At 38.7% G+C, this 27,349-nt stretch overlaps 2 protein-coding genes and 4 non-coding genes across 6 annotated transcripts; all 6 read left to right on the plus strand.

The window, feature by feature from the left end:
• Positions 1–11,108: 11,108 nt before the first annotated feature.
• Positions 11,109–14,603, plus strand: rpl17 (ribosomal protein L17). The gene is made up of 7 exons (XM_066645894.1): positions 11,109–11,152; positions 11,921–11,970; positions 12,566–12,606; positions 13,041–13,175; positions 13,352–13,450; positions 13,726–13,917; positions 14,172–14,603. The coding sequence occupies exons 2-7, from the start codon at positions 11,931–11,933 to the stop codon at positions 14,217–14,219; spliced, it is 555 nt and encodes a 184-aa protein (XP_066501991.1). The 5' UTR covers positions 11,109–11,152; positions 11,921–11,930; the 3' UTR covers positions 14,220–14,603.
• On the plus strand, positions 11,777–11,847 carry LOC136669006 (small nucleolar RNA SNORD58). The gene has a single exon (XR_010795580.1). It is a non-coding gene; the product is annotated as a small nucleolar RNA SNORD58 (small nucleolar RNA).
• On the plus strand, positions 12,887–12,953 carry LOC136669004 (small nucleolar RNA SNORD58). Its single transcript, XR_010795578.1, has one exon. It is a non-coding gene; the product is annotated as a small nucleolar RNA SNORD58 (small nucleolar RNA).
• Positions 13,217–13,285, plus strand: LOC136669005 (small nucleolar RNA SNORD58). The gene has a single exon (XR_010795579.1). It is a non-coding gene; the product is annotated as a small nucleolar RNA SNORD58 (small nucleolar RNA).
• Positions 13,967–14,032, plus strand: LOC136669003 (small nucleolar RNA SNORD58). Its single transcript, XR_010795577.1, has one exon. It is a non-coding gene; the product is annotated as a small nucleolar RNA SNORD58 (small nucleolar RNA).
• A 2,182-nt stretch (positions 14,604–16,785) lies between the features above and the next one.
• Positions 16,786–27,331, plus strand: nkx6.1 (NK6 homeobox 1). Its single transcript, XM_066646580.1, has 4 exons — positions 16,786–16,856; positions 22,902–23,474; positions 25,038–25,210; positions 26,549–27,331. Exons 1-4 carry the CDS (start codon positions 16,823–16,825, stop codon positions 26,789–26,791), a joined length of 1,023 nt encoding a protein of 340 aa, XP_066502677.1. The 5' UTR covers positions 16,786–16,822; the 3' UTR covers positions 26,792–27,331.
• The last annotated feature ends 18 nt before the right edge of the window (positions 27,332–27,349 follow it).

Below are 27,349 nucleotides of genomic sequence, written 5' to 3' on the forward strand. Positions count from 1 at the left end.
GACAAATGTAGTATAAGGACTCTTAGTGGTATAAAGCGGTGTGGTAACCTGGGCAAGAAACTGAACCCTAGTCCTCTGTGTAGAAGCCACATAGAAGTGTTATCCACTCACTACAGGTACTGAACTCACACAGATTAAAGTGGTGTTTGCATTCTCTATATCACAGAGCTTTAAAATTCTACAAGTTTTGAAAAACTTTTGGAAAAAGTTTTGGAAAAGTGGGGTGAACAGGTTTGGCATAAATAAGAGAAGATGTATGCTTACCATGGTCCATGCCATTGTGGTCTTACAGGGGCCTTGTTTTGCAACTGGTCTCAAGATTTGAAAAGAAGTAACCAGAAATATAACTGAAGTAAATATTTTAAACCACAGTCAGGTAAAAAGACTGCTAGGTCATGACTTAAAATTTTGAAAACTTTAGCAAAAAACTTGAGTTGAAGTACAAAAGTAGGACAACTGAGTTCCCTACAGAACTGCAGTGGCATTTTTAAGTACATCCACCATCTATCAGCACAGGACCTGGAGTTTGTTAACAGTTATTCCTCTCATATTGGTACATTTCTGTTGTAAAATAAAATTTTAAAGCTTGAAAGTAAAAAAATGAGCAGCAGCAAAGCGGGTAAACAAAGAAGGTATATAACAGTGGCAAATCTTTCAATGTTGATTTTAAAGCTTTGTGCTTGTTTGTAAAGCTATGATGGGTGTAGTATTGACTGTTTAATTTCCAACACAGATTTTTGATCTGCAGATGCTGGCTGTCTCCAATTTTTTCTCATTGATTTAGTGATGAGAGGCTGCACAGTGGCGGAGCAGGTAGTGTCGCAGTCACACAAGTCCAGGGACCTGGAGGTTGTGAGTTCAAGTCCTGCTCTGGGTGACTGTCTGTGAGGAGTTGGTGTGTTCTCCCTGTGTCTGCGTGGGTTTCCTCCGGCTGCTCTGGTTTCCTCCCACTGTTCAAAAACACACATTAGCAGGTTGATTGGCGACTCTAAAGTGTCCCTATGTGTGAGTTAATGTGTGAGTGTGTGTCACACTGTGGAGAACTGGCACCCTCTCCAGTGTGTGTTCCCACCTTGTGCCCAGTGATTCCAAGTAGGCTCCGGACCCTGAACTGGATAAGCGGTTACAGACAATGAATGAATGAATGAATTTAGTGATGAGGCCATAGGTTCTGTGGTCCTGTGGAGAGCTTTGGTTGTGTGAGTATACCCCATGATTCTTTTAGTTGGCACCTTTTCTTTTAGTTGCCGTATTTAGTTAGTTTCTGTTTTGTCATTTGATGACATTTGACTGTCTCTGTGTCATCTCATAATCCAGCATTCTCATACGTACTTTTATTTATTAGTTACCTACCTCCTTTCTGTGTATGATAAGTGCTGAGCTGGCGGCTTTTTTGTAGTCTTGTTAACGCTGTTCTGTAAAGGCCATTTTTTTCCTGCACATTTTGTAGTCTTTCCACTAAAGACGCTGAGGCATGCAGCAGGTTTTACATTACACTGGCACTTTAGTGGTGTAACCATGCTTGTAGGGCTGGTAAGCAGTATGTGGACATTAACCCTAGGGCTAACTTTGAGCCCACACTCCCTCCTGTTTCTCCCTTACACACATTGACTTCATGTTATTTTGGCTTAATTTGACCTCAGTATGGTTACTTTACTCTAAAGTTACTTTATAGATACTATACTTTTTTTATACCTTTTTTTTGTCACAGTGCCTTCCCTCTGGGGAGGCTGCACTTTGACAATCCTTTCTTGGCTACATCATTAGCACCTTCATCTATCGTTCATCCAGGACTCATTAAACCACTTATACCACTCACTGTGTGCTCCTTTTCTGATCCTTATGTTAGTTTTCCATGCAGTTAATTTGATGTTTCCCATTTCTTTGTTTTTATAGGTACTGATACTGAGGTGAAGAACTAAAAACCAATCACAAATACCACTTCAGCTCATCTCAGTGGTATAAGATGCTACGCAATCACTGCAAAGGACATAATTTGTCACTAATCCACAGCTCCATGTTGGAGGACTCACCCTTCTAGATAGATAGATTCAACTTTATTGTCATTATTCTGTACAAGACAACAAAATGCAGTTAGTATCTACCAGAAGTGCAAAAATGGCAGTAGCCAATGCTTAAAATTTAGCATGGTGCCCTTAAGATAATATACAGCTTCTTTCATGCTTTTTGCTGAGATTATACAAACTAAGTTGAATGTCTGTGTACACAATATTCACTTATTACAAACACCATATCTGTAAAATTTGAGATTCTTAAAAATGCTGCTAAACAAAAATGTGTGATTTGTTAATTGTCTTGAAACTTCAACTGACAATCAACAGATGAAAGATTTCCACTGTTTTGGAACTGGATCCCTGAACTGGATCCCTGAACTGGATAAGCGGTTACAGATAATGAATGAATGAATATAAACACATTTAGATGCCCCTAACACTCTCAAACACAGTTTAATCATTTGGGAACAGAGGATACACAATGTTGCAGGATTGATCATTCTGGCTTCATATCAGACTTCAGCAGCTCAGCAGTCCAGCTCCACCATTGTCAGATTATTCTCTTTATAATGTGCCATAGGAGACAGATCTAGACTGTAGCCAGGTCAGCCAAGCACACACACTCTGTGCCAATAAATCTATGCTGCTGTAATATGTGCATAATGAAGCTTTGTCTTGCTGAAATTACAACAGACGTCCCTGGATACGATGTCGCATTGATGGCAGCATAAATTTTAACCCTCTTCATCAATGCAAATTTCTTACATATGCAAGTCACTCATGCATCAGAATCAGATTTATTGTCTAAGTTTGGTACACACAAGGAATTTGATTACAGCTGTTGATGCCTCCCTAGAATAAATACAAGTGCAGATGACTTACAGTCAATGCATAATAAACGTTGTACACAATATACAGACTCTTAGATGATATATGCAGATTAGAGAGATGGAGCAGTGATGTATGTATTAAGTATATCATATGTTGGCATTTGCATGTATCTATAAGTCTTGATAGTCCTTTTTGTCTTTCACAGTTTTCATGTACTGTATATAAGGAAAGATTAAATTATTCACAATGTCACTGAGAAATGTTCTTTTTGACAGTTTTCAAGTTAAAGCACAACTTTGCTGGCAGAGACTGATCCTTTAATCTATACTTCTTCTGCATCTTTTATATTCTCCAGTTTATATTTGAATGTTTAATAATGGTCTAACTTGGATGGTTTATAAACTTCTAACCCAAAATTATGGAGTGTGTTGCAGACATCAGATTGTAAATGTGTAAAAGTGCATCAGTGAAAATATTTGAAATATTTTCTGAGTGCTTTTGGCAGTTAAATAAAGATTTAGAGTTAGCAAATCACTAAAGAGCATTTTGGGAAGTCTTCCCACTTCTATGAAGAGAACAGCAGCACTTGATTACAGCAGTCTGAATGATGTTAACATTCAAATAAATATATATCATATTCAATCAGACATTTAACATTTACATTTAGATTTAACATTTAAAACTTAAATCTCATCCCAATTTGTCCTTCAACAAAAACCTAAACCTAATCCTTTACCTGACCCAACAGAGCTTTATAAGATTTACGCACCTGTAAATAATATATATTACAAATAAACTCTCGTAATGAAGTTTTTTTTTGCTGAAGCCTGTGGAGTGCTCTTCTTTCCCACAGTTCGCAGACACATTCAGGGAGATATTTTGTGCATCACACTGTTGCATGATGGTAGATGAAAGCTGCAGCAGTGTGTGTGTGTGTGTGTGTGTGTGGAGAGGCTGTATGTCTCTGGAGAGGTCTGAGCTCTCTCTCTCTCATCTGTGTTCATCTGTGCTCTCTGGGTGGAGTGATGGGGAGCAGGGTATGCACTGTGTGTTTGTCGTGCGGTTGCTGAATCTCGAAGGAACACTGTAAGACCTTGATGAAAAGGCGTTCCTGAAAAAGACAAAGTCCCGCGGCATCACGGAGAATGGGAGCCTCTGCAGACTGCACTCATTAAATATTTAAAACTCTAAGCAGAGCTATTAGTAATCCAACTTCCTGTTCCTTTCCTGACTGACTAAAACTGAGGCCTGCTGCATTCCTTAGGGAATCTGAGGGAGTTTAGATTTTTTCATAGTGGAAAAATCAAAGGCATCAGTGGAGGTGATTAACTGCGGTGTCACTCACTGAAGGGAAGTGATTTCTATTACAAGATTTGTGCTTCCCGAGTGTGTTGCATTCACGTTATGTAACAGGTAGGCCATTCTACTGCAGTCATGAAATTCATTTCTGTCTCCATCTTTTATCCTTTTTCGACTTATTCATCTTTCAGACAGATCTTGAAAATTATGACAAATATATGATAAGGATTAAACATTTTCCCAAACTGGAACATGTCCTGTATATATACTACACTCTTCCTGAAGTGTCTTATGGCTGTGATTTAGTGAATGCAATGGCTATGGTCTAAGCTTAAAAAATAGTTAATAAAAAAATACGAATTTCAAATGTCCATGTGGTTTATTCTGCCTCGCCTTAATTAATTTTCACCAATATCTTTTCCTTTATTTAACAAGGTCCTAAGAGAAAAGAAAGAGCTGTGTTTATTCAGTCTTGAATGGTTTCAAATTGTAATACAGTGCTGTTTTCATTTATTCCCTTTCCTCTGTGAGTCTGTTGATTTACGATTTTACAAGAATTATTTATTGGAGCCACTAAAAATGAAAGCTTGCCTTTTGTTTCACTCCCTTTAACAACAGTCGCGCTGGTAACACCAGTTATTCATGTGGAAATGTGTATTTGAATCAAGTGAATTTAATTCATTTGTTCTTTTTTTCAGTGGCACTGGCTTTGACTTCATCCATTAACCATCCCTCCTTCATTAAAGATTATCAATGAACAACAGCGAGGAAAGATAATTACTGTGACTTTGTGGTGGCAGGTGACATTTTTCATAAAATGTGTTCGCTGAGCAGTGAAGTGACTCCCTAGTGATCTTGTTAAAACTCACATTGACTACAGCCCCCAAATACTCCACCCCCTAAAACAACACTCCTGTCTATATATGTCCCCCTTCTCCACATCTCTCTCTCTCGCTCTCTCTCTTTCTCTCTCTCTCTCTCTCCCCCCTCTCTCCCTGTCCTGCTCTCTTCATCTCTTTTTTAATTTGGAGCCAACGCCCAGCTTCTGCAGTGCTGCAGTCTCTCTCTCTCTCTCTCTCTCTCTCTCTCTCTCTCTCTCACTTTCTCTCTCTCTCTCTCTCTCTCTCCCCATTCTCCTCCCTCCTCTTGTTCCCCTCTTTGCTTCTCTGCAGTGAGGAGGAGGAGGATGAGGTAGGGGAAGGGCTGCTGAGAGGAAGAGTGACGCTCACTGCAGCACTGTATGAGAGTCGCCCACCTAGACTCGCGGACGGACGGACAGACGGACACACAGCACGTAGCTCACACACCATGTTATATTTAACTCCTTAAACACCAAGCCCCCAATGGAAAACTTTAATTGCTCACTCATAACTACATACATTATACAAGGAATTACACAGTAGGTACTTATTAATAATCCATACATTTCATTAGTGAATAATAAGCCTTGCTTTTAACTTCCCAACATGGACATCCATATATTAAAAGTAATTATTCACTCAGGTGTATTGTTAGTCGTAGTTATGAGTTTAGAAAGTCCTGTTTTGAGGTTCTGAATGTTGATGGTTAACCACCTCATGCATACAGTGAGCCTTTCACTCATGCCTAGGCTGCTTTTCTATGGAGAAATGATTCCATGCTTTAGAAATGGTTACAGCCTTGACATTCACTGGAGCTTTAGAAATGGTTCTATAGAACCTCTAGAAGTGATTCAGAAAGGCCTTTCTATGTGATTCAATATATTCTGTAAAACTAAATCTATAAAGCGTTTACAGTGGGTTTGTAAACTCTTCAGAAAAGATGCACATCTTTATCAGCTGTTCAATAAAACCCTTATAAATGACTCTGTGAAGCCCTTAGAAATTATTCAAGAAGGCATTTACAAGCGATGGACTAAAACTTCTCAGTAAAGCTCTTCTAAATGACTCAGGAAGGCCTTTAATGCAACTTATCAGCAACAAGCAGGTGTGGCTGCATCTCTCTTTCTAACAAACAGCAGCACTTTTCTCTTGGTTTCTTCACATGACTGATCATATGTGCTCCAGTGTGTTGGAATGAAAACGGGCAACTACGCCTACCTAATATGGACGAGAATGGATGTCCCTTCAGTAAAGCTTTCTTACTTTTTCTACACCATTCCTCACTCAAAAGCCTTTGCTCTTTAGCTGTCTACTCACCCCATAAGTTTGTCCCATAAACCTACAGCTCCACATAGTAATGCAGCTGAGTGATGAGCTCAGCTTAATAGTTATTTCGTATAAAATGTTCTAGAATTTGTGTGTGTGTGTGTGTGAGTGAGAGGCTAAGGATCAGGCCAAATTGCATCAGCAGCAAGGCTAGAGCTATCAGGAGTGGAAATGTATGCTGAAGGTATTTCAGGAGACGTGATTAAAATGGATTACTCAATTCTTCAGAAACTCATCCAAGGACTCATCCATTAGCGCTCTGCAGAGAGGGCAGTACTGAAAACATATTAAGATGTGCTACATCTAACAAATGACACTGCTGGCCAGTGCCGGGCTGGAGAACATGAGGCGGTGCAAGGCCACGAGTCAGCAAAAAGCAAAAATAAGGGGTGGATGCAGCCAGAGCGGACAGAGCCGCACTTCACTCATGTCAATATCACTCAGAGGGCAAGTGCTGATACACTCACATGATGCTGGTCTATTAGAACCGTCTTTATATCTATAAATGAAATGGCTAAGAAGTAATAAATGCTTTGTTTCACGCTGCCTTTATGGATCAATATACTGTCGTCACATAGAACAAGGCTTTGCATGGCAAACACATTTGCTGTAATGTAATGCTTGTCAGAAAAGGGTCCCACACACATTGATCAGGTGCGGCGCTAATGCTGTCCTGAGGTGCTCTGGGGTTGTTCTCAAGAGGCGTCGTAATTCAACCCACCGGCTTCAGCAAAATTTCCGGGCAGGCCACTAAAGCAGCTCGATACTGCATCAGATTCAGTGCAGCAGCACAATCCTCCTTGTTAAACAAGAACAGCAAAGTAAAGGCCAGCATAGGGAACAAACCAAGAACTAAACGTAGCAGCATGTGTCCATGTTTACCTGAAAGAGCTGGGCCTGCTTTTGGCTTGAATCCCTATACAAGAACCCAAACGCTGCGCTTTAGAGATGAGCAGGGATTTTAGAGGTATGATAAAGGCAGGAAACTTTAGACTGTGCTGCGTATGACTAATGCAGCAAGCCCACAAGCAGTATTCCCCCAATCAGCATTTCACACAGAGAAAACCAGTAGTTTGCACTATTCTTTCTCTTGACAGGAAAGAAAGCTGCGATATTGAGATCTTGGCTCCGGTGGGATCACTCTGAAAGAAATTCTGAGCCCTGGCCAACTGCTTCTTACCCCTCAAGTGCTCTGGTATGCTGAGGCATTGACTGACTTCTGCTTGTCTGCCCAAAACTATAATGGCACTGCCAAATGCAGGACCATTGGAAGTCATTCAAGGCCCACGTCAACATGAATTACCTATCTTTATTTGAACAGCTGTAAGAGGTTACTCTATGTGTAACTCTTTTTTTCACAATAAAACTTTGTGGTTATCTTGGAAAGCAGTAGAAAGTATCTTGAATTGTTGATAAGCCTGATACTGCCATGGCTGCCGTGATTCTGTGTCTTGGTTAACATATAGGCTTGTTAAATTCTGTGTTGTTGCAAAAGTAAATGTGAAGAGCAGTAAGGGGTTTATGTTTCCCCCAAATATATAGTTACAACATAAAATTCTTTTTCTTCTTCTTCTTCTTTAGGCTGCTCCCTCCCATCAGGGGTCGCTACAGCAGATCAACCACGATCTGCACCATCGATGTGGCACAGTTTTTAACGCCGGATGTCCTTCCTGAGGTCACAATATTGAATAAAATCTTAAAATTAAACCTCTAATAAAATCAGATTCCTCATATAATAATAATAATAATAATAATAATATTGGTGGCACGGTGGCGCAGCAGGTAGTGTCGCAGTCACACAGCTCCTGGAGGTTGTGGGTTCAAGTCCCGCTCCGGGTGACTGTCTGTGAGGAGTTTGTTGTGTTCTCCCTGTGTCTGCGTGGGTTTCCTCCGGGTGCTCCAGTTTCCTCCCACAGTCCAAAAACACACATTGGTAGGTGGATTGGTAACTCAAATGTGCCCGTAGATGTGTGTGTGTGTGTGTGTGTGTGTGTGTGTGTGTGTGTGTGTGTGTTTGTGTGTGTGTGTGTTTGTGTGTGTGTGTGTGTTTGTGGTCATATCAACAATAATAAAAATACAGACTACTCATATCAAAGTGAATAAGAACAGAGAAAATCATATAAATAAATAACAGTATTGTAATTATATAGAATGGATATAAAGGCATAATACATAATTTGTTTTACATACTTACATAATAAAAAGAAATAGTAATAAACACATCTCGATGTGCTTGATGGTAAAGAAATGTTTTAAGTTATGGTTTAAAATGCCCACTAATCCTGCTTTTCTGATAAAGTGTTTCACAGTTTGTGGGCACAGGTGAGCTGCTTCCCTTAGTTTTAGGAGGATTTTGGAATATTTAGCGGGCTTGTGAAGGAGAACAAAACAACAGAGACTGAGTGATATAAAAGGCTGCTAAACTATGCAAAAGGCCGGCACAGTGGCACAGCAGGAAGTGTTGTAGTCACACAGCTCCAGGGACCTGGAGGTTGTGGGTTCATGTCACGCTCTGGGTGACTGTCTGTGAGGAGTCTGCTGTGTCCACATGGGTTTCCTCTGGGTGCTCTGGTTTCAATAACACATGTTGGTAAGTGGATCGGTGACTCAGAAGTGTCCATAGGTGTGAGTGTCACCCTGTGAAGGACTGGCACCCCCTCCAGGGTGTGCTCCTGTCTTGTGCCAAATTCCCTTGTTCAAGGACACCTCAGCTGTGGATTGAGGGAGGAGTGCTGTACTTTCACTTCCACTGCCTGGTCGTGGGAATCAAACCAACAACCTTTCAGTCCTAACACCCCTTCTCTAACAATTAGGCCACAGCTAAAACAGTTTGTACTGAGATTAGATATAATTAGATTAGATATAAAACACGACTGGAACTTCTCCAAAATGTCATTTAGTATTACACATACAGCAGTGTTTGTCCATATAGACCTTCCGTCCTGAAATATTTACAGTGTTTTGGCTCTAACAAACCAGATCTTACTTACCACAGACAGGATAATTATCTTAAAGTGAAGGAAAACATAAATCATGAAGCGGAAAGGATAGGGCATAAAGTGGGAGACATCTATCAGGCCTAGTCACAAGTTCTTTTGAGTTTGTCCTTTGCTGACATCTAGTGGCCGAATTAGGGAACTTCAAGAAATACATTAATGTTTTTTTTTATTTCTCGGCTTAGCCTCATATGGCTCCTACTTCCTGTTTAGTGCTTTTGCATTCAACTAATGAAACTGTTGCTTCGACACTGAAAGAGTGTTCTAAATATACTACAGTCAATCGTGCATTAATGAATATATATAAGTAGTTGTACATTAAACTTATAATGGCCCATAAACTATTATTTTAGGACAGTTATAGTGCACTATTCATTTGGTAACCATTTGAGATTCAGCAAGAAATAAGGGCAACAGCTAGGGCCGGACAATCATTCAATATCAATATATATCGCAATAAAAATGTTTCAATAACAATTATATAACTTTAAAACACATTTTCAATATTTTAGTATATACATTACTTATCAAAGACAAGTCAAGTCAAGAGAGTTTTATTGTCAATTCTGCATATGTACAGGACATACAAAGGATTGAAATTACATTACTCTCCTCTCCAAGATGCAGTAACATTTAACAAAAAATAGACTAAATTCAACTAGGCTAAGTATATAAATATATGAAAGTGAACAAACAGAAGACAAGTGCAGGACATATGATACCAGCAGCTCACTGATAGACATACACGAGTCAATGGGACACTGACTGAATACAGTAACCTGATTTGGAGGTAGGATACTGGATGTACAGGGCAGAGTAGACAATAGTGCATGATAATCGTATAACAACTAAGTAAAGTGAACAAGTGCATACCTATTGAAAAGGTATAGGTGTTATGACTGATGGTCGTTAGAGGGTGCTGTCCAGTTAGTTTAAAAATATTAATATTGACAAAGAAAGAGGTTTATGTTTGACAGTGATGTCATGTTTCTTGTTTGTTCTGGGCAGTTTTTCTATGGGTTTTATGTTGTTTATATCAATAGCAGAATGATATTATAGGACTGAAATTTGGAAAGAAAAAAATGAGTGGAATGCAGCTTAATCGACTCCAGTGAGTGTTCATGACTTGTGCTCAGTGATTCCAGGAACGCTCCAGACACACAGTGACCCTTAAACAGGATAAATAAGATACAGAATGGATGGATGGATGGATTGTAATAAACAACCAGTCCAGTCACCTGATTATATATATAATCCCTATATTACTATTGCAGTTACTTAAGTAAGAGTCAAAATAAAAAAAAACCCTGAAGTTCTGTATTATTGATCATAAGAAACTTTTAAAGTATTATTTTAAACTCTCATATTTCTCAATCATGTTTTTCAAAACAGTGATCAATCCCTATTTAATGTAAAACATAATTAATAAGTTCATAAAGTTAATGTTTTCGTTACTCTGGTGCTGTTGTTGGACCAGGTGCACCGAGGACTCAGGAAGTGTTTTCCTCTTACTGTTTTCTACTAGCCAGTAAAGATATAACTGCCATGAAAATAATGTTATGTTTTACAGTTTTAAAATGTATCTCTATTTAACGTGGTAATATATTAATCACATAAATTATTGTTATAAAGTTTGTAGTGTTTTCATGAATGCCTATTCACATTCTACAAAGATATAGAGAACTATATCTTGTTAAATGTGCGGTGGTCTCCTCTTTCCGCTGGGGGCCGCTGTGTATATTTCTCGTCTTTCTGAAGAAGCCCAACGCCATTATTTTCTCCCAGAATGCCTTGCGCTTCCTCTTCCCTTCTGCGGCCTCAGAGCGTAAGTGTTCATTGCGGAGCTGAGGAAACAAAATACTGCTTTATCCGTCTAATATCACAGAAATCCTCTATACTGACACCAAAATATCACCTTAGTTAGCTTTTGTTATTCATAGTTGATCATATATGTGAATATTCCTGTGAATTGAGATGGATTTTAACGGTAATTGTCAGATTTCTGCGGGCGAGTCTGGTCCTTCGTTGGTCCCGGTGGGTTTTACACAGAGCAGTAAAAATGTAGCAAATGGCGGGTTTAGTAACAAACTTTTGGTTAATGTTCGTGACCGGGTGGACATTTGTTGGGGCCTCGTTGCTAGACCCGTTTGTTTTTTTTGAGTTTGGCTGTTTGAGATTCTTGGTCACCATTCAGCAGGAGAGGCTCATCGTGGGCTTCTTAGTGGAATGTTCCGTTCCACCTTAAATAATGCAGTGCCTGTAGCGCTACTTGAGGTGAAAATGAGGTTTTAAATGACGAAATGAACTTTTATTTCCCGTTTATTAGTTGCGTACCTATCGATTAAGGCATTAACTCACGTCTTGAAAGTTTATTTAAGGTGGAACTAAAATGTCCAGTAAGCTTTTATTCGTTTAAACCTTTTCTTTTAGTGTATTGAAAGCATATGGGTTGCAGTGATGACCATCTTAGGACACCTTTGGAATTGATAATGAAAATAACATTGTTTGAACCTGAGCAACCTATATTACTACTTGTACACCAGCTTAATGGATGTTGTCTGGAGCTACATCTAATATTTTGTTTCCTTTCCAGACCTGCAGAAATGGTCCGCTATTCGCTCGACCCCGAGAACCCGACTAAGTGTGAGTATCTAACCCCAGTCTCTCATTGAAAATGTTCGATGTGGAGTGATCTGTAATACAGAAATGTTCTGACATTTGGTGGCTGCCTCGCCACAGTGTCGCACGTTATATTCATCCATGACTAAACTGTCTTTTTAAGCAACTTTAAAACTAAACGTTTTAGTGATGTTTAGTAATCAGCATCATTTAAGAACTTGGCTGTGAGTGGCATTCATCCTATTTCTGGTTCCTGTTCTATAGAATTGAGCATTTCATATAAATACACTCTGAATGAACACCAAATCATTTAAAGCAATTGTGAAATTCCCTTTGTTTGTAAAGAGTGCCCATGGTTCCCAAGGTCTACTGTGGAGAATAGTTTCCACTCCTGGCTCTTAAGACTTTCAGTAATATGGAAGTATGAGTGCTGAACAAGTGTACTTTAGTTTTATAAAGACTGAATTGAGTGGTTAGTTTTGCCTAAAGTCACCAAGGATAATTCATCACTTGGGCCATCAGTTGATAACTGTTGCTGGCTTTGTGCTGTTTTGTAGAAAGCAGTTCTGTTTAATATGCAAAGGCTTAATTTTGTATATGCAATCTGTCTTCCCAACAGCATGCAAGTCGCGCGGTTCCAACCTTCGTGTTCACTTCAAGGTAAGGTTTCACTACTTCACTTTCTGGAAATTCAAAAAGCCCCATATTTTTGAGATGACCAGTAAGCTAAAACGTAAGAAAATTGGCCATTACCACAGTGTAGTTAAATGTTTGTAACTGTACACATTTGCTTACTTTGTACTTAAATTCTAGTGGTGAATATTTGGTGCTCTTACTGGGCATGTTAAACTAAGTGTTGCCAACTGAAGGAGTTGCATGTAATTATTTGTAGTACTTTGGCCATGCCCGCCTCATGAAGTGTTGCATATCCACACAGCAGCTGCAATGATGACCACTTAGGACACCTTTGGATGAATGATGAAAAGAACTTTGAATTTCTGAGCAGCTTTTTATTGTGGAATGCAATTTTAATCAGTGTTTTTAGTTTTGTTTTTTGAGGGGTTTCCCCTAACTGGGCTGTTTTCTCTCTCTAGAACACCCGTGAGACTGCCCAGGCCATCAAGGGCATGCACATTCGCAAGGCAACCAAGTACCTGAAGGATGTCGTAGTCAAGCACCAGTGTGTTCCTTTCCGCCGTTACAATGGTGGTGTTGGTCGTTGTGCTCAGGTAAGAGTCAGTTGTATACAGTGTATGTTCATGGGTGTAGGTTGTGGTGATGACATTCTTAGGACACCTTTGGAATTTATCATGAAAAGAACTAAATTTATCTGAATAACCTGTTAACTCTTCAGTGTAAGAGGTGGGGGGTTTTTTTCTTGGTTTTAATATTTCTTTTCTTATAGGCCAAGCAACATAACTGGACTCAGGGACGCTGGCCCAAGAAAAGTGCAGAGTTCCTGCTCCACATGCTGAAGAATGCCGAGAGCAATGCTGAGCTTAAGGTATTTGAATATGTAGAGTTATGTATATATTAATATATAAAGGTGTTAATTACATTTGTCTTAACTGTTGTTTGGTAATATTGTCTAGTTCACTCTACTGTGGCTTTTTAAGCGTATCTATTTAAATGTTAACACATGGAAATTTATTTAAATCACTTTATGCCACTTCAGACATAAATCAGTGACAGTCATTTCAGTGCATTGTAGCATTATATATTGCAAACCTAACATCAGATTATTTATTTACTTTTGAATTGTCCATCTTTCTTTTTAAGGGTTTGGATGTGGACTCTCTGGTGATTGAGCACATCCAGGTGAACAAGGCCCCCAAGATGCGCAGGCGTACTTACCGTGCTCACGGACGCATCAACCCTTACATGAGCTCCCCATGCCACATTGAGATGATCCTCACTGAGAAGGAGCAGATTGTTCCTAAACCAGAAGAGGAGGTTGCTCAGAAGAAAAAGGTAAGATTTTGTATTTGTGCTATTTTACTGCTGAAGTTCCTGTCTGTGGTTGCAATGATGACTTCTTAGGACACCTTTGGATTAATGATGAAAATAATCAAATATTCTGAGCAACCACTAACTCATTGTTCCGTAATGTAGTGTGATGTAATCAGATGATAGGCTAGAGCTGACGTTGTCTGTAACTGTAGTTGAATGATTATAACCACTGGTTGATTTTATGTACTTAATTGTGTGTTTGTTTTCTCTGCTAGGTTTCCCAGAAGAAGCTGAAAAAGCAGAAACTTATGGCCCGGGAGTAAATGTAAATAAATTTCACCATTCTTACCCAATGTTGGTGTGCATCGTTTTTTTGTGGATCATCAGCTGGATTCTTTTCTCTTAGGTTTTCAGTTTTTCACTTGGACAGTATACCTGTTTGCTCCACAGACTGAGCATGTACATAGTTTCGTCTGGTTGTCGGGGTCTGCCTATGGCCTTAGTTGAGCTAAGATTGTTGAAAGTGGGTAGATCATATTTTGAAAAGTTACAATGTGAGCTTTTTATTTTTTTCCCCAGGTAAATTGGTGGAAGCATGCTAGAACCTTTAAATTACATTTGTTGTAATTTTACATGATTCGTGTATTGAAAGCATTTTGTGCTTTTGTGACACATCAGTTTGTGACTAAATCTATTCCACAAAACAATACTGTCTGGGGACGATTTGATTTTGAATGCAACATTTGGTGTAAACTTCCACTGTGGGTTTAGTTTTTCAATTGACCCAGTTATGCCAAAGATGGTATGAGGATATTTTTATTTTACACTAGGACCATGGGATTTTTCTTTCAATAAATACTTGGCATTGAGTTATTTATATCAGAACCACTTTAACCCCCTGGAGTCTGAGGGGTTTTCAGACACCTTGGTGTAGTCTGACATGCCTTGATTGTTTTACAAATTGTACGCATCTGAAATGATTTTTTCTCAAAGTGTTACACATGCATTTTTCAGAACTATCTCTGCAACAACAGTGTTGAATCAGTAAGAGTGTCATACATCTATATTTTGATTAAATTTACTCTAAACTTAGACTTTCCAAAAACCTATTTTCAGAAGTGCTGATATACTGTGAAAAAACACATTCTAAACATTTCTCACCGGGACCTTTGAGGTCAAAACTTTGTGAACATGGGTCTTGGCAACACACTGCTGATTCTACTTTTCATAAATTGTATGTAATTTTATACTTAGGACATAACAAATGTGAGGTGACACTCTGTTTTTCTCAGTCACTGGCTCCTACGTTGCATATGTATGAAGATAGGTGCGAAAACCGAGGTGCGAGGTCCCCACCCCACTGCCTAATGAATGGCCCATTAGCTGTCACTGCCACAGCTGTCAAAAGAGAAGAGACCAGAGGCAGAGTTTATCACAGTTTATTTAAAAAAAAGAGAACTAAACAAGCAATAAAAACAAAAAAATAAATAACTGGCATGAATTAAAATAAATGGAAAATGTGTTCACATGTAAACATAGTGATAATATACTAAAGATAGTCATACTGTATATCCTTGTGTGTGTATATATATATTTGAGTCAGTTCAACAAAAGATGCCAGTCTCTAAAACAGTTTCTGTCTGGCTGCATGCAAAGGTAGACATCACACTGTTCACATTTCCATGGAAAACTGTTCCAAGAAACAGTTTTCTGTACCACTTCAAAGTTTTGTGCTGAGTTGTGTAATGCAAAATGCTAAACTTGCAGAGCAGATGTGGAAGGACCATGTGTTTACACACGTTGGTGGTTGCAGACTTGGTTGCTGCTGTTGTCTTTTGCTCGGAGGTGGAGTATTTTCCACATTTCTGAAAGAAAAATAATAAGAAATGTGAGCTTCTGAGCAGTTACAAAGATTAGCTATACATGCCAACAGTCACTACAACTAATAATTACTTGTATTTCAAATACAGTACTTACATATGACCTATGTATAGCAGTACATAGCATAACAAGCTACATAGGATGACACTATCACATTCACACAGGCCATTTACACATGACATTACCACACTAGGCTAAACATATACAGCCATAAGCCACACTTATGGTACTGGAGCCTCGCATGGTAGTGTTAGCACTCTCAGCATGAACACTCAGATTAGCAACAGGCTACACTTGAATGTCCCGTTTACACAACAGCAGGTTTTTTTTACATTCATTTATGCTTTCATATACAAAGTAATACTTATTTAATTTATTCTTTGTTTTAATTTATCCGGAATTCGCGGAGTGTACACAGTGAGCGCGAAGCGTGGGTTTGTTTCATTTGAAAGGAAATATTTCACTTACCTATCACAAAAACCCTCCTTCGGATCAATCCGCATCTCAAAATAAATCTTTCTTCGTCACTGTCCTCCCCGCTTTCGTCAGATGAGCTGAAATTCTCTTCATTTTCCAGAACAAAGCTCTCCTCCGCAGCTCCCGTGAGTGCGACATGACGAAGCTCCACGTAAACAATTCCGCGACATGTGCTCTGTGTTTGGGCGTTTTCATGCAAATTATCAGCCAATGATCCTCCACTAGTAGCTGCCGAATTACCATAGTGTTAACATATGAATGGCAGAACGCGTCTATGGGCGGAACAAAAAAGCTTGTGCCTCAAAAATGTGCCGGTTGTTATTTACGCTTCTCTCACAAGAATATAAATATATATATCGTTTCATCCTATGTATAGTTGGAAAGTAGACCCTTCAAGGTTTCCGAGGTATGTTGTATTTTTTTTTAGGATAAAATCTCGCAGAGTTATATACGTGTTTATGTGGAATTTCAATTTTATCCCGCCGGCGGCATAGCCGACCTCTAAAGTTTGGTGTTGTGATACCACAGAGAATCTGAAGCTCACTGGAAGTAATGTGCAACTCGAAGCATGATCACAAAAGTGGTTCTAAATACTGGTCCTGGTGAGTCACTTGTCTTAACAATATAGACGTTCCTCTGCTTCAATGAACCTCATGCAACTAATGCACTACTTAACAACCCTTTGGAAAGTTGGGAGTCAGCAGGGAAGGTGGCGGAACCATGCTGAAAATGGAGCAATTTTTGGTGTCTTGAACAATGGGACCAGATTAAACTTCCCATCTGAAAGCTGGTCAAGTATATTCTGCTGAGTCTAATAACCCCTGATCCAAATATGAAGATGTCTCCCTGACAGCTCCCAGTTTGATTTGGAAGCTTCCACCATAGAGCTTAGATCAGGGTGATGTACAAAGACAACACACAAAGTTTAAATATATATAGAAATAAATCAATGTTTCTATCAGTGATACTGGGACAATGCAGGAATCTGGTTGAGGTATTTTTTTTAAATATGGTGAAACATTCTCTGCTTGACTGGGATGAAAAGCAATGCTCTCCTGATACACCTTAGAATGGGAGAGTCATGTCAGGGACAAGGAACACGCACAAAACAATGAGGAAAATAAGGAAATATACAGCTACAACATAGTTATGGCAGAAAATTAGTGCCTCATCACAGGCTGCCAACTTGTTTTATTCGAGGGTGGTATTTTTGTATTGAAACCACAATTTTTAAATATCAAATGTGCCTAAAGTAATTAAATTGCAGAATATTTCATCTTTTATCAAACATTGATGTGCTTTCTACTTTTGTCAAAATATGTCTGAAAACTGGGCAATCTGGCTGACTAAGCCAATAAACCGTGCTTGGGTCTTTTTTAATAGAAAACAATTAGTTAAATTACTGTATTGTATTGTACCCTATAGGCAGGAGTCTGTTTTAATGTGCTGTAACATCAAAACGTCAATCCAGTGTTACGCCACCAGAGGGCGGTAAGTCGCCGCTGAGAAAGGCGAGGGACTCTTTCAGTGAGGACGAATATGGATTACATTCACTTTAACGGGAGAAATTAGAACATCTATCCCGACCACCAGTTAGTGAGGTTTGAAGAGTGAAACAGTGAAAAGTAATACGAACTACTGTATGGAGCTGTAATTTGCTTTAAAAAGCTACAAATACTACATCACTGTAAAGGTCCTCCTCTAAAGACCTGAAAACATACAAAAAAAAGTGACAAAATCAAAGACAGTTAATAAGTCTTTCATCATCATTCACGTATATATAATTTGATTAAGGTCAGTTAAAAAGATAAATGTAAGAATTTGACAAACACCCTGTCAATGGACCGTGTGCTCCTAGACACAAACAGTAAAAACATGCCATCAAAGCTATAACACTGGTCTTAAAGTTCAACTCTGCAACTTAAATGAGATTTAAAATATAATTAAACACACTAACACAAAGTTGGCATCAAACCAGAGTGTACTGAGTTAAGTGCAGTCTAACCACGACCGTACACACTTACAAATGATGCTTCTACAAGGGCTCTTTAATAAACGAAATGGTTCTCTTTAGAGAAAATTTTCTTTGTATTGTGAAGGGGTTCTTCATATTGATGTAGAATGTGCTACAAATGGTTATATAGAGTACCTTTTAGAAAAGGGTTCTATACTGCACCAAAAAGGGTTCCTCTATTGCTACAATGTCAAGCTTGTTAAGAACCGTTTTTGGTGCCATATATAAGCCTCCAACCAAAAAGAATATCCATCCAGCAGCGTCCCGTGTCCACCGATGAGGGACTAGAAGACAACCAACACAAACTGTGCAGCAACAGATGACCTACTGTCTCTGACTTTACATCTACAAGGTGGACCAACGAGGTAGGTATATCTAAGAGTGAGTGGATACAGTGTTTAAGACTCTGTAACAGAGATAAGAAAGTATGCAGAGAAACAGCTGGAGAACTGTCTGTAATTGTAGAACTACAAAGTGATCCTGTATGGTCAGAGGGGGTTGATAAAAAGGAAAAGGACGTATATACAAGGTAGGTGTTCCTAATCCAGTGATTGTTCGGTGCAGTGAATTAATATAGGGAAGTGGTTACCTGATGGTATTGATGAAAAAAACAAACTGTAAAGTTTCCTTATTAGTTTGTACAATATGACAACTGTCATATTGAAAGCTACATTTTAATCTTTGAAGCTAAGTTATCTTAGCTGTTATCACTTGCCATTTCTGAGAAATTTTGCAGGAGCTGGAAAAAACATTTTTTAAACATTTGTCAGTATTTGGTAGGGTTTGGCAGAATTGGAAAATGATCATATTAGGTAGTAGTTGGTATTGATTGGTAGTGTTTAATTATGGTAGTATTTGGTAGTACTTTCCACTTGTAAAATTTGCTTGGTAGTATTTGATATTGTTAATGTCTGGCAGTTTTATGTTTGATAATGTTTGCTAGTCAAAGGTTTATTGAGTTTGATTGTATTTGTTAGTGTTTGGTTGTATTTGATATTGTTGATGTCTGGCAGTGTTATGTTTGATAGTTTTTGCTAGTCAAAGGTTTATTGAGTTTGGCTGTATTTGTTAGTGTTTGGTTGTATTTGATATTGTTAATGTCTGGCAGTGTTATGTTTAATAGTGTTTGCTAGTCGAAGGTTTGTTGAGTTTGATTGTATTTGTTAGTGTTTGGTAGTATTTGATATTGTTAATGTCTGGCAGTGTTATGTTGGATAATGTTTGCTAGTCGAAGGTTTATTGAGTTTGATTGTATTTGTTAGTGTTTGGTTGTATTTGATATTGTTGATGTCTGTCAGTGTTATGTTTGATAGTGTTTGCTAGTCAAAGGTTTATTGAGTTTGATTGTATTTTTGTTAGTGTTTGGTTGTATTTGATATTGTTAATTTCTGGCAGTGTTATGTTTAATAGTGTTTGCTAGTTGAAGGTTTGTTGAGTTTAATTGTATTTGTTAGTGTTTGGTGGTATTTAATATTGTTAATTTCTGGCAGTGTTATGTTTGATAGTGTTTGCTAGTTGAAGGTTTGTTGAGTTTGATTGTATTTGTTAGTGTTTGGTAGTATTTGATATTGTTAATTTCTGGCAGTTTTATGTTTGATAGTGTTTGCTAGTCAAAGGTTAATTGAGTTTGATTGTATTTGTTAGTGTTTGGTTGTATTTGATATTGTTAATGTCTGGCAGTGTTATGTTTGATAATGTTTGCTAGTCGAAGGTTTATTGAGTTTGGTTGTATTTGATATTGTCAATGTCTGGCAGTGTTATGTTTGATAGTGTTTGCTAGTCAAAGGTTTATTGAGTTTAATTGTATTTGTTAGTGTTTGGTAGTATTTGATATTGTTAATGTCTGGCAATGTTATGTTTGATAGTGTTTGCTAGTCGAAGGTTTATTGAGTTTGACTGTATTTGTTAGTGTTTGGTTAATGTCTGGCAGTGTTATGTTTAATAGTGTTTGCTAGTCAAAGGTTTATTGAGTTTGATTGTATTTGTTAGTGTTTGGTAGTATTTGATATTGTTAATGTCTGGCAATGTTATGTTTGATAGTGTTTGCTAGTCGAAGGTTTATTGAGTTTGACTGTATTTGTTAGTGTTTGGTTAATGTCTGGCAGTGTTATGTTTAATAGTGTTTGCTGGTCGAAGGTTTATTGAATTTGACTGTATTTATTAGTGTTTGGTAGTATTTGATATTGTTAATGTCTGGCAGTGTTATGTTTGATAGTGTTTGCTAGTCGAAGGTTAATTGAGTTTGATTGTATTTGTTAGTGTTTGGTTGTATTTGATATTGTTAATGTCTGGCAGTGTTATGTTTGATAATGTTTGCTAGTCGAAGGTTTATTGAGTTTGATTGTATTTGATATTGTCAATGTCTGGCAGTGTTATGTTTGATACTGTTTGCTAGTCAAAGGTTTATTGAGTTTGACTGTATTTGTTAGTGTTTGGTAGTATTTGATATTTTTAATGTGTGGCAGTGTTATGTTTGATAGTGTTTGCTAGTCAAAGGTTTATTGAGTTTGATTGTATTTGTTAGTGTTTGGTTGTATTTGATATTGTTAATGTCTGGCAGTGTTATGTTTGATAGTGTTTGCTAGTCGACGGTTTGTTGAGTTTGATTGTATTTGTTAGTGTTTGGTTGTATTTGATATCATTAATGTGTGGCAGTGTTATGTTTGATAGTGTTTGCTAGTCGAAGGTTTATTGAGTTTGATTGTATCTGTTAGTGTTTGGTTGTATTTGATATCATTAATGTCTGGCAGTGTTATGTTTGTTAGTGTTTGCTAGTCGACGGTTTGTTGAGTTTGATTGTATTTGTTAGTGTTTGGTTGTATTTGATATCATTAATGTCTGGCAGTGTTATGTTTGATAGTGTTTGCTAGTCGAGGGTTTATTGAGTTTGATTGTAAATGTGTTTGAAAAACTATCATAATTTATATAGTGTCTGGAAGTATATGGTTGTGTTTGATAGCTTGGCAGTATTTTGTAATGTTTGGTAGTGATAGAATTAAGGGGTTTTGCACCTATTTTTAAGACCAACGTGTGTATGTTAAGGTTAACTCTCACTAATGATGATTATAATAAGTGGTGTTTGGTAGTGGTGGTGATTGGTGGAGTGGTTTTTGCTGTAGTGGAAATGTAAAGAATAAGGTAATGGTAGTATTTGGTAGTAGTAGTAGTAGTTAGGCAGTGTTTTAAAATATATATTAGAATTTCTTCATGTTCTGTAGTGCTTTGTAGTATTTGGTAGAGTTTGTTAATAGTCTTATATTGTGTTGTATAATATTTGGTAGTATTTGGCAGTGTTTTACATTGTTTGGTATTTGTTAGTGTTTGGTATAAACTATAGACTTGTATAGACTTCAGCACAGACTCTTTCATAGTGCTATTGGTAGTGTTAGTGTGTTTGGAAGTATGCATTTGCTATTTAATAGTGTTTGTTAATGTTAATATTTAGTACCGTTATGTTTTTAATGTTTTAGAGTTTATTGTAGTGTTTGTGTATTGGTGGAGATAGGCAGTGATTGGTAGTGTTAGGGTTGGATATCAGGGAGTTGTTGAGTTAGCTAGTTTGGCGGAGTTGTGGTGTGTTTAGGGTTTAGCTCTGGACCTGTATCCTGTCTCTGATGGTGAGCAGATACTGGGTCAGTTCTGGAAGGGTTCTGTTGTGTTAAAAGTGGGCGGCAGAAGCGCGGGTGAATGTGCAAATGAAAGCGGTGAATACAGTGAACCAATGAAGGCAAAGCTGTAAGGGGTGGGGTGTGGGGGTATAGTGGGTGTGGATGGGGGTGTGGGGGGTATACAGTTCTGCCCCAGTCCACGTCACGGCAGTGCTTTGTCCAATGGCGCGCGTGCTGAGCGCGCCTCTGCTCTTGGAGCCACATCCACCAAAAGTTTGGGGTTTCGCAGCAAAAAGACGGCGGGGTTGATGAAAATGTTTTATTATCTCTCACCTCTCCGAGTGAACCGCCGAGACTCGCCGCGCTTTTATTTACACTCTTGACAACGTCTCCCATTCAGACTCAGCCTCTCTCTCTCTCTCTCTCTCTCTCTCTCTCTCCCTCTCTCTCTGAGTAAAGGAGAGGAAATGCCTCTCCTTCGAGATGTGCAGAGTTGTATGGAGCTGTCTGGATTTCTCCTGTGAGGATCATTAGCCACGCGCGCTGACGGACTGGAATTTTACGCGATCAAAAACACAAACTATTTCAATTTTTCAAACAAAAAAACTTGTTGATTCTGTGTTATTGACTTTATTAAGACCTTGTTCTGATGAGTGTTCTTCATTTCGACTTGCGCTGATGCAGAAGAACCTGGTGCCGCTTCGCTGCTTTTTTGCGTTTTTGCGCACGAAATTCCGAAGGAAAATAATTTTTTAAAAATCGCCACATTATTGCAGCGACTTCAAACGAAGCGCGGCGTATCTCTTTTGTTTTTTCCATAGTCATTCAAAATTGACATTTTTTTTAATTCAAAGACGTAAAACAGAAAAATTCCTCTACTTTTTAAAACTTCAAATTACATTCCCCACTGTTTTTCTTCATCAAAACGCTATTTACATATTTAAGAAACAAGTCTCAACATTTTTGCTGAGACTGCAGACCTGTGTTTTCATTGATACCGTTATTATCTTGTCGTGTCCACGTAGAGGTGATGCTGGCGGTGGGTCAGATGGAGGGCTCTCGGCAGGGCTCGTTTCTGCTCGGCGCCGCTCCTCTGGCCGCGCTGCACTCGATGACGGAGCTGAAGGCGCCGTTGTACCCGTCATACCCGCTCTCCTCCTCCGCCTCGCCCACCGCGGCGTCGCCCAACCCGGGGGTCCCGGCCTCCTCTCCGGGCTGTAAGACGCCCACAGGACCACCGACAGCCCCACAGTGCGGACTCGCCACGCCGCACGGCATCAATGACATCCTAAACAGACCCTCGGCGCTCTCCTCTTCTTCCTCCTCTTCCTCTTCTTCCTCATCCTCTTCCTCCGGGCCCGCCGCCACCTCCCCCGCGGCGCTACTCTCGGGGTTGCCCCGCTTCAGCAGCCTGAGTCCCCCGCCGCCGCACCACGGCCTCTACTTCAGCCCTGGAGCAGCCGCCGCCGCCGCCGCCGTGGCCGCTGGTCGCTACCCTCCCAAGCCACTCAGTGAGCTGCCCCCCAGGACCCCCATCTTCTGGCCTGGGGTGGTCCACAGCCCCCACTGGAGGGACGCCAGGTTCACCTGCTCTCCGCGTAAGTGTACTACAGTAGCCTGTAAACTCTTATAACCTCAGTATGAATTATAATATTGTGCATAAATATAAAAATCCCAGGTATTCTGACCAGCTCTAACTTTATTTCACGTGACAAACGTACAGTTTTAAGGATGAGTTTAATTCACAAACACTAAAATGATCTTAAATTATGCATTTTCAGCATTTTAGCAGTTTGCTGAATTTTACACATTGCATAAAATAATATTTTTTAAACTCACAAACTGCTCTAATTTCCCCTCAAAAATTCAACACATTTTTAAATTTTTTTATATTTAGATTTTTGAATAAATATGAGTTCAATAATAAAACACACCTGACAACAAAGAAGAAACTATCCCAATATGAAAGGGTTCCACTGACTCAACTCGTGTAGAAAAGACACTTTGAATCAAATCAAGGAAATGTTTCCAATGTCCTGAAGTGTTGAAGTGTCTGCTGCAGCCGATGTTCCTGATGTTGCTGATGTCCGTTGTGGAGGTGCTCCGTGCTGTGCTCATAGTGCTTCAGTGAATTTCAGGAACGAATGTGTCTTAACTGTATTATAGTCACTGAAAGTGAAGTGAATAAAACACGTTTCAGTTCTCCATCACAAATCATCTGTAGTGTGAAGCTGTTCTGGGCCTAAAGGAGCCTCTTGGAGAAACTCCAGTATCTAACAAGTTCTGCTGATGATTATTTCTGTGATTCTCATCAACCTATTAAAATAAATCTTCTCTTAATGAGAAACAGAATTAAATCTATATTTTTCTCAGTGCTTAGATTGTTGTTCCGTTTTAGACCCCCTGACCTGACCATATTAACCATTCTCATCTGACCACATTAAACCTCCTGACCTGATGGGCCATGACATCCATCCTCTAACTCAGCTGCTCCATCAACTTGCTGGGATACCACTACAATACATGTAGACTACTGTAGTACGAACATATCACTGCATTAACGCACAAGAGCATTCATCTCTGTGTATCACCTCCTCTTGTTTTTCTGCTGTGATTTTTAATCATATTTCGTTTATAGTCTATTATAATATTTCATGTGGAGTGTTTATACACAGCAGATTCTCCAGTGTTAGTGTTAACACAGAGAGTGTTACATTATTACACTAACACTGTTGGTTTAACACTGATGAATTTGGTGGAGATGATAGAGATTAACGAAAAATATGCAAAACAAAACACACACTTACTCTGACAATAGAGTGAACCCAGGTCTGAGTTGAGTTTTACTTCACTAACCTGTGCCAGTCTAATAACTCAGTATGTAATTCTTCCTTTTTTACACACAGTACAATTAAGTTACACGCAAAATACTGCTCCTTCTTCTGGATTTTAGATCTTTTAGTTAAATTAATATAAATTAATAAATACAAATAATTAAAAAAACATCCTCTAGGGAACAAACACTTGCTGCTGCCTTGTGCCTGTGTTAGTGTTATTCCCGTTAGTGATTTTTGCATCTATAGTTTTCATATAGTGCTTGATATGATGTGACTGGTGATGCACACTGATGACACTTGTGTATTTACTCTATGTGTTTTCAGATCAGAACTCCGTGCTGCTGGATAAAGATGGGAAGAGGAAACACACACGGCCAACATTCTCCGGGCAGCAGATTTTCGCCCTGGAGAAAACTTTCGAACAAACCAAGTACTTGGCGGGACCCGAGCGCGCGCGCCTCGCCTACTCTCTCGGAATGACCGAGAGTCAAGTGAAGGTAAGAGAACAGCACCGAGTACACACGGATACACCCCCATTAAGGCATTATATTATATATATATATATATATATGTGTGTGTAGAGAGAGAGAGAGAGAGAGAGCGAGAAAGACAGCACGTCTTTGCATTTTTATGCGGCATATAATCTACGAATAATCTCGCATTAAAATCAGAAATTTAAGGCATTATAATTTATAGGGAATTCAAATATTTATCCCGTAAAATTATAATAACATTAACAAATATATCCAATATCGTACAGTTTAATGACTCAGGCCTTTTTAGTGCTGGAAGCCTAGCTCAGTGTGTCAATGAATTCAAAACACCGCGAGTCAGAACAGAAATATGTTTGTTTGAAATAGCTTAAAGGTCAGCTGTGATTTATTTTAAGTGCTGAACAATCGTGTTCATTTTTCTCTCTCTCTCTGTGTGTGTGTGTGTGTATAATGTCAGAATAAACGTAATAATTTATTATCAATTTTGCAAAAAAAAAAAATCATGTTTCAAATATTTATTGACATATGAATGAAAGATAAATGCGCAACATATTCAACAGTAGAAAAACAAAGTATTGTAATATTTAGCTAGGAAAAAAATTGATATTTGTAATAATGCAACAACAACAAGAGCAACAGAAATAATAATAACAATACTACTGCTATTATTATTATTATTATTATTATTATTATTATTATTACTATACTTTATTTGATAATGTGTATTGAATAATTGATTATGTTGTTCTGATTTGGACTTGTATGAAACGAATAATTATTTAGGATCCATAATGAATCTTAGTGAATTATGATTAAGGATGTTTAAGGATTTTTTCCGCAGATTTGCACAGATCTGAATTATGGATTATTACTAATTGTGTTTTACGTTTGTAATATTTTGTTTTGATCAGAGCGATTCTGCGTCATTGATTATTTCTGTTTTCTTGTATATTATCGATTATTCTGAGTGGATATGATTTATGTGAATGATTTTGTTATACTCTGCTTTCTCAAGTCTCTGATTACTGATGAATTTTCTTGTGATTTGAACAGATCTGTTATAGATTGATCGTTATTTTTATTTTGCGATGAGCTGACGTGGTTTATCGATGATTTTGTGAGTGTGAGAGTCTGGTATATTATGGTTTATTTTGGTCTGATTTGTGTGTTTGAGACTGATTCGTTTAATAGTGATGATTCTTGCTATTTTCTTGCACATCTGCTTGATTAAACATTATTTTTTCTAGTGTTTTGTAGTAGTGGATTATTCATAATAATATGGTTGCTCTATGTGGATCAGGTCTGGTTTATTAAAGTCGGTTTCTCTTCTGTTGTGACCAGGTGTGGTTTCAGAACCGCAGGACTAAATGGAGGAAGAGGCACGCGGCTGAAATGGCTTCCGCAAAGAAGAAGCAGGACTCGGAGACCGAGCGGCTGAAGGGCGCCTCGGAGAACGAGGAGGAGGACGACGACTACAACAAGCCACTGGACCCCAACTCCGACGACGAGAAGATCACACAGCTGCTGAAAAAACACAAAAACAACCCGGGTCTCCTCGCGCACACCGACAGCGAGGGCTCGTAGAGGAGGAAGACGAAGAGGAAGAGGATGAAGAAGAGAAGAAAACATTGACTTGCGCGCGCGCACACAGACACACACACACAGACACACACACACACACATACTTTAACACATCTTCAGTTGTGTGTGTGTGTGTGAATGGAAAAATGATGCAAAGCTAAAGCATCTCTCTCGGAGGAGCTCTTGCAGCAATAGAGACAATTAACTGGACATGTACAATAAGAGCGTGGGTTCTGTCCAATAGAAAATATTACTGTGAATATTTATGTGTACAAATATCTCATTTTTTTTGTAAAGTTAACACCTCCAACTCTCTTCGTCCCCGACCCCAGTTCTCATTGGGCTGTTTCACTCGAATTCAACGAGGGTCTGCACTCTAATTAATATAAACAGCCTTTAAAAAAGTAAAAAAGTTCTGCTCAGTGGAAACAAGAGCTCGACTCTCTTCGGTTTCCTTTCCTTGGCCACAGTTGTTGACGGTCCTCTGAGCGGCCTGCGCTCTGCAGTGTAAATAATAAACGGACGTTTAACAGTGAAACTATATTTGTAATATAAAAAATA

This window comes from Hoplias malabaricus, chromosome 15 (genome assembly GCF_029633855.1).
Source record: "Hoplias malabaricus isolate fHopMal1 chromosome 15, fHopMal1.hap1, whole genome shotgun sequence".
NCBI lineage: Eukaryota > Metazoa > Chordata > Actinopteri > Characiformes > Erythrinidae > Hoplias > Hoplias malabaricus.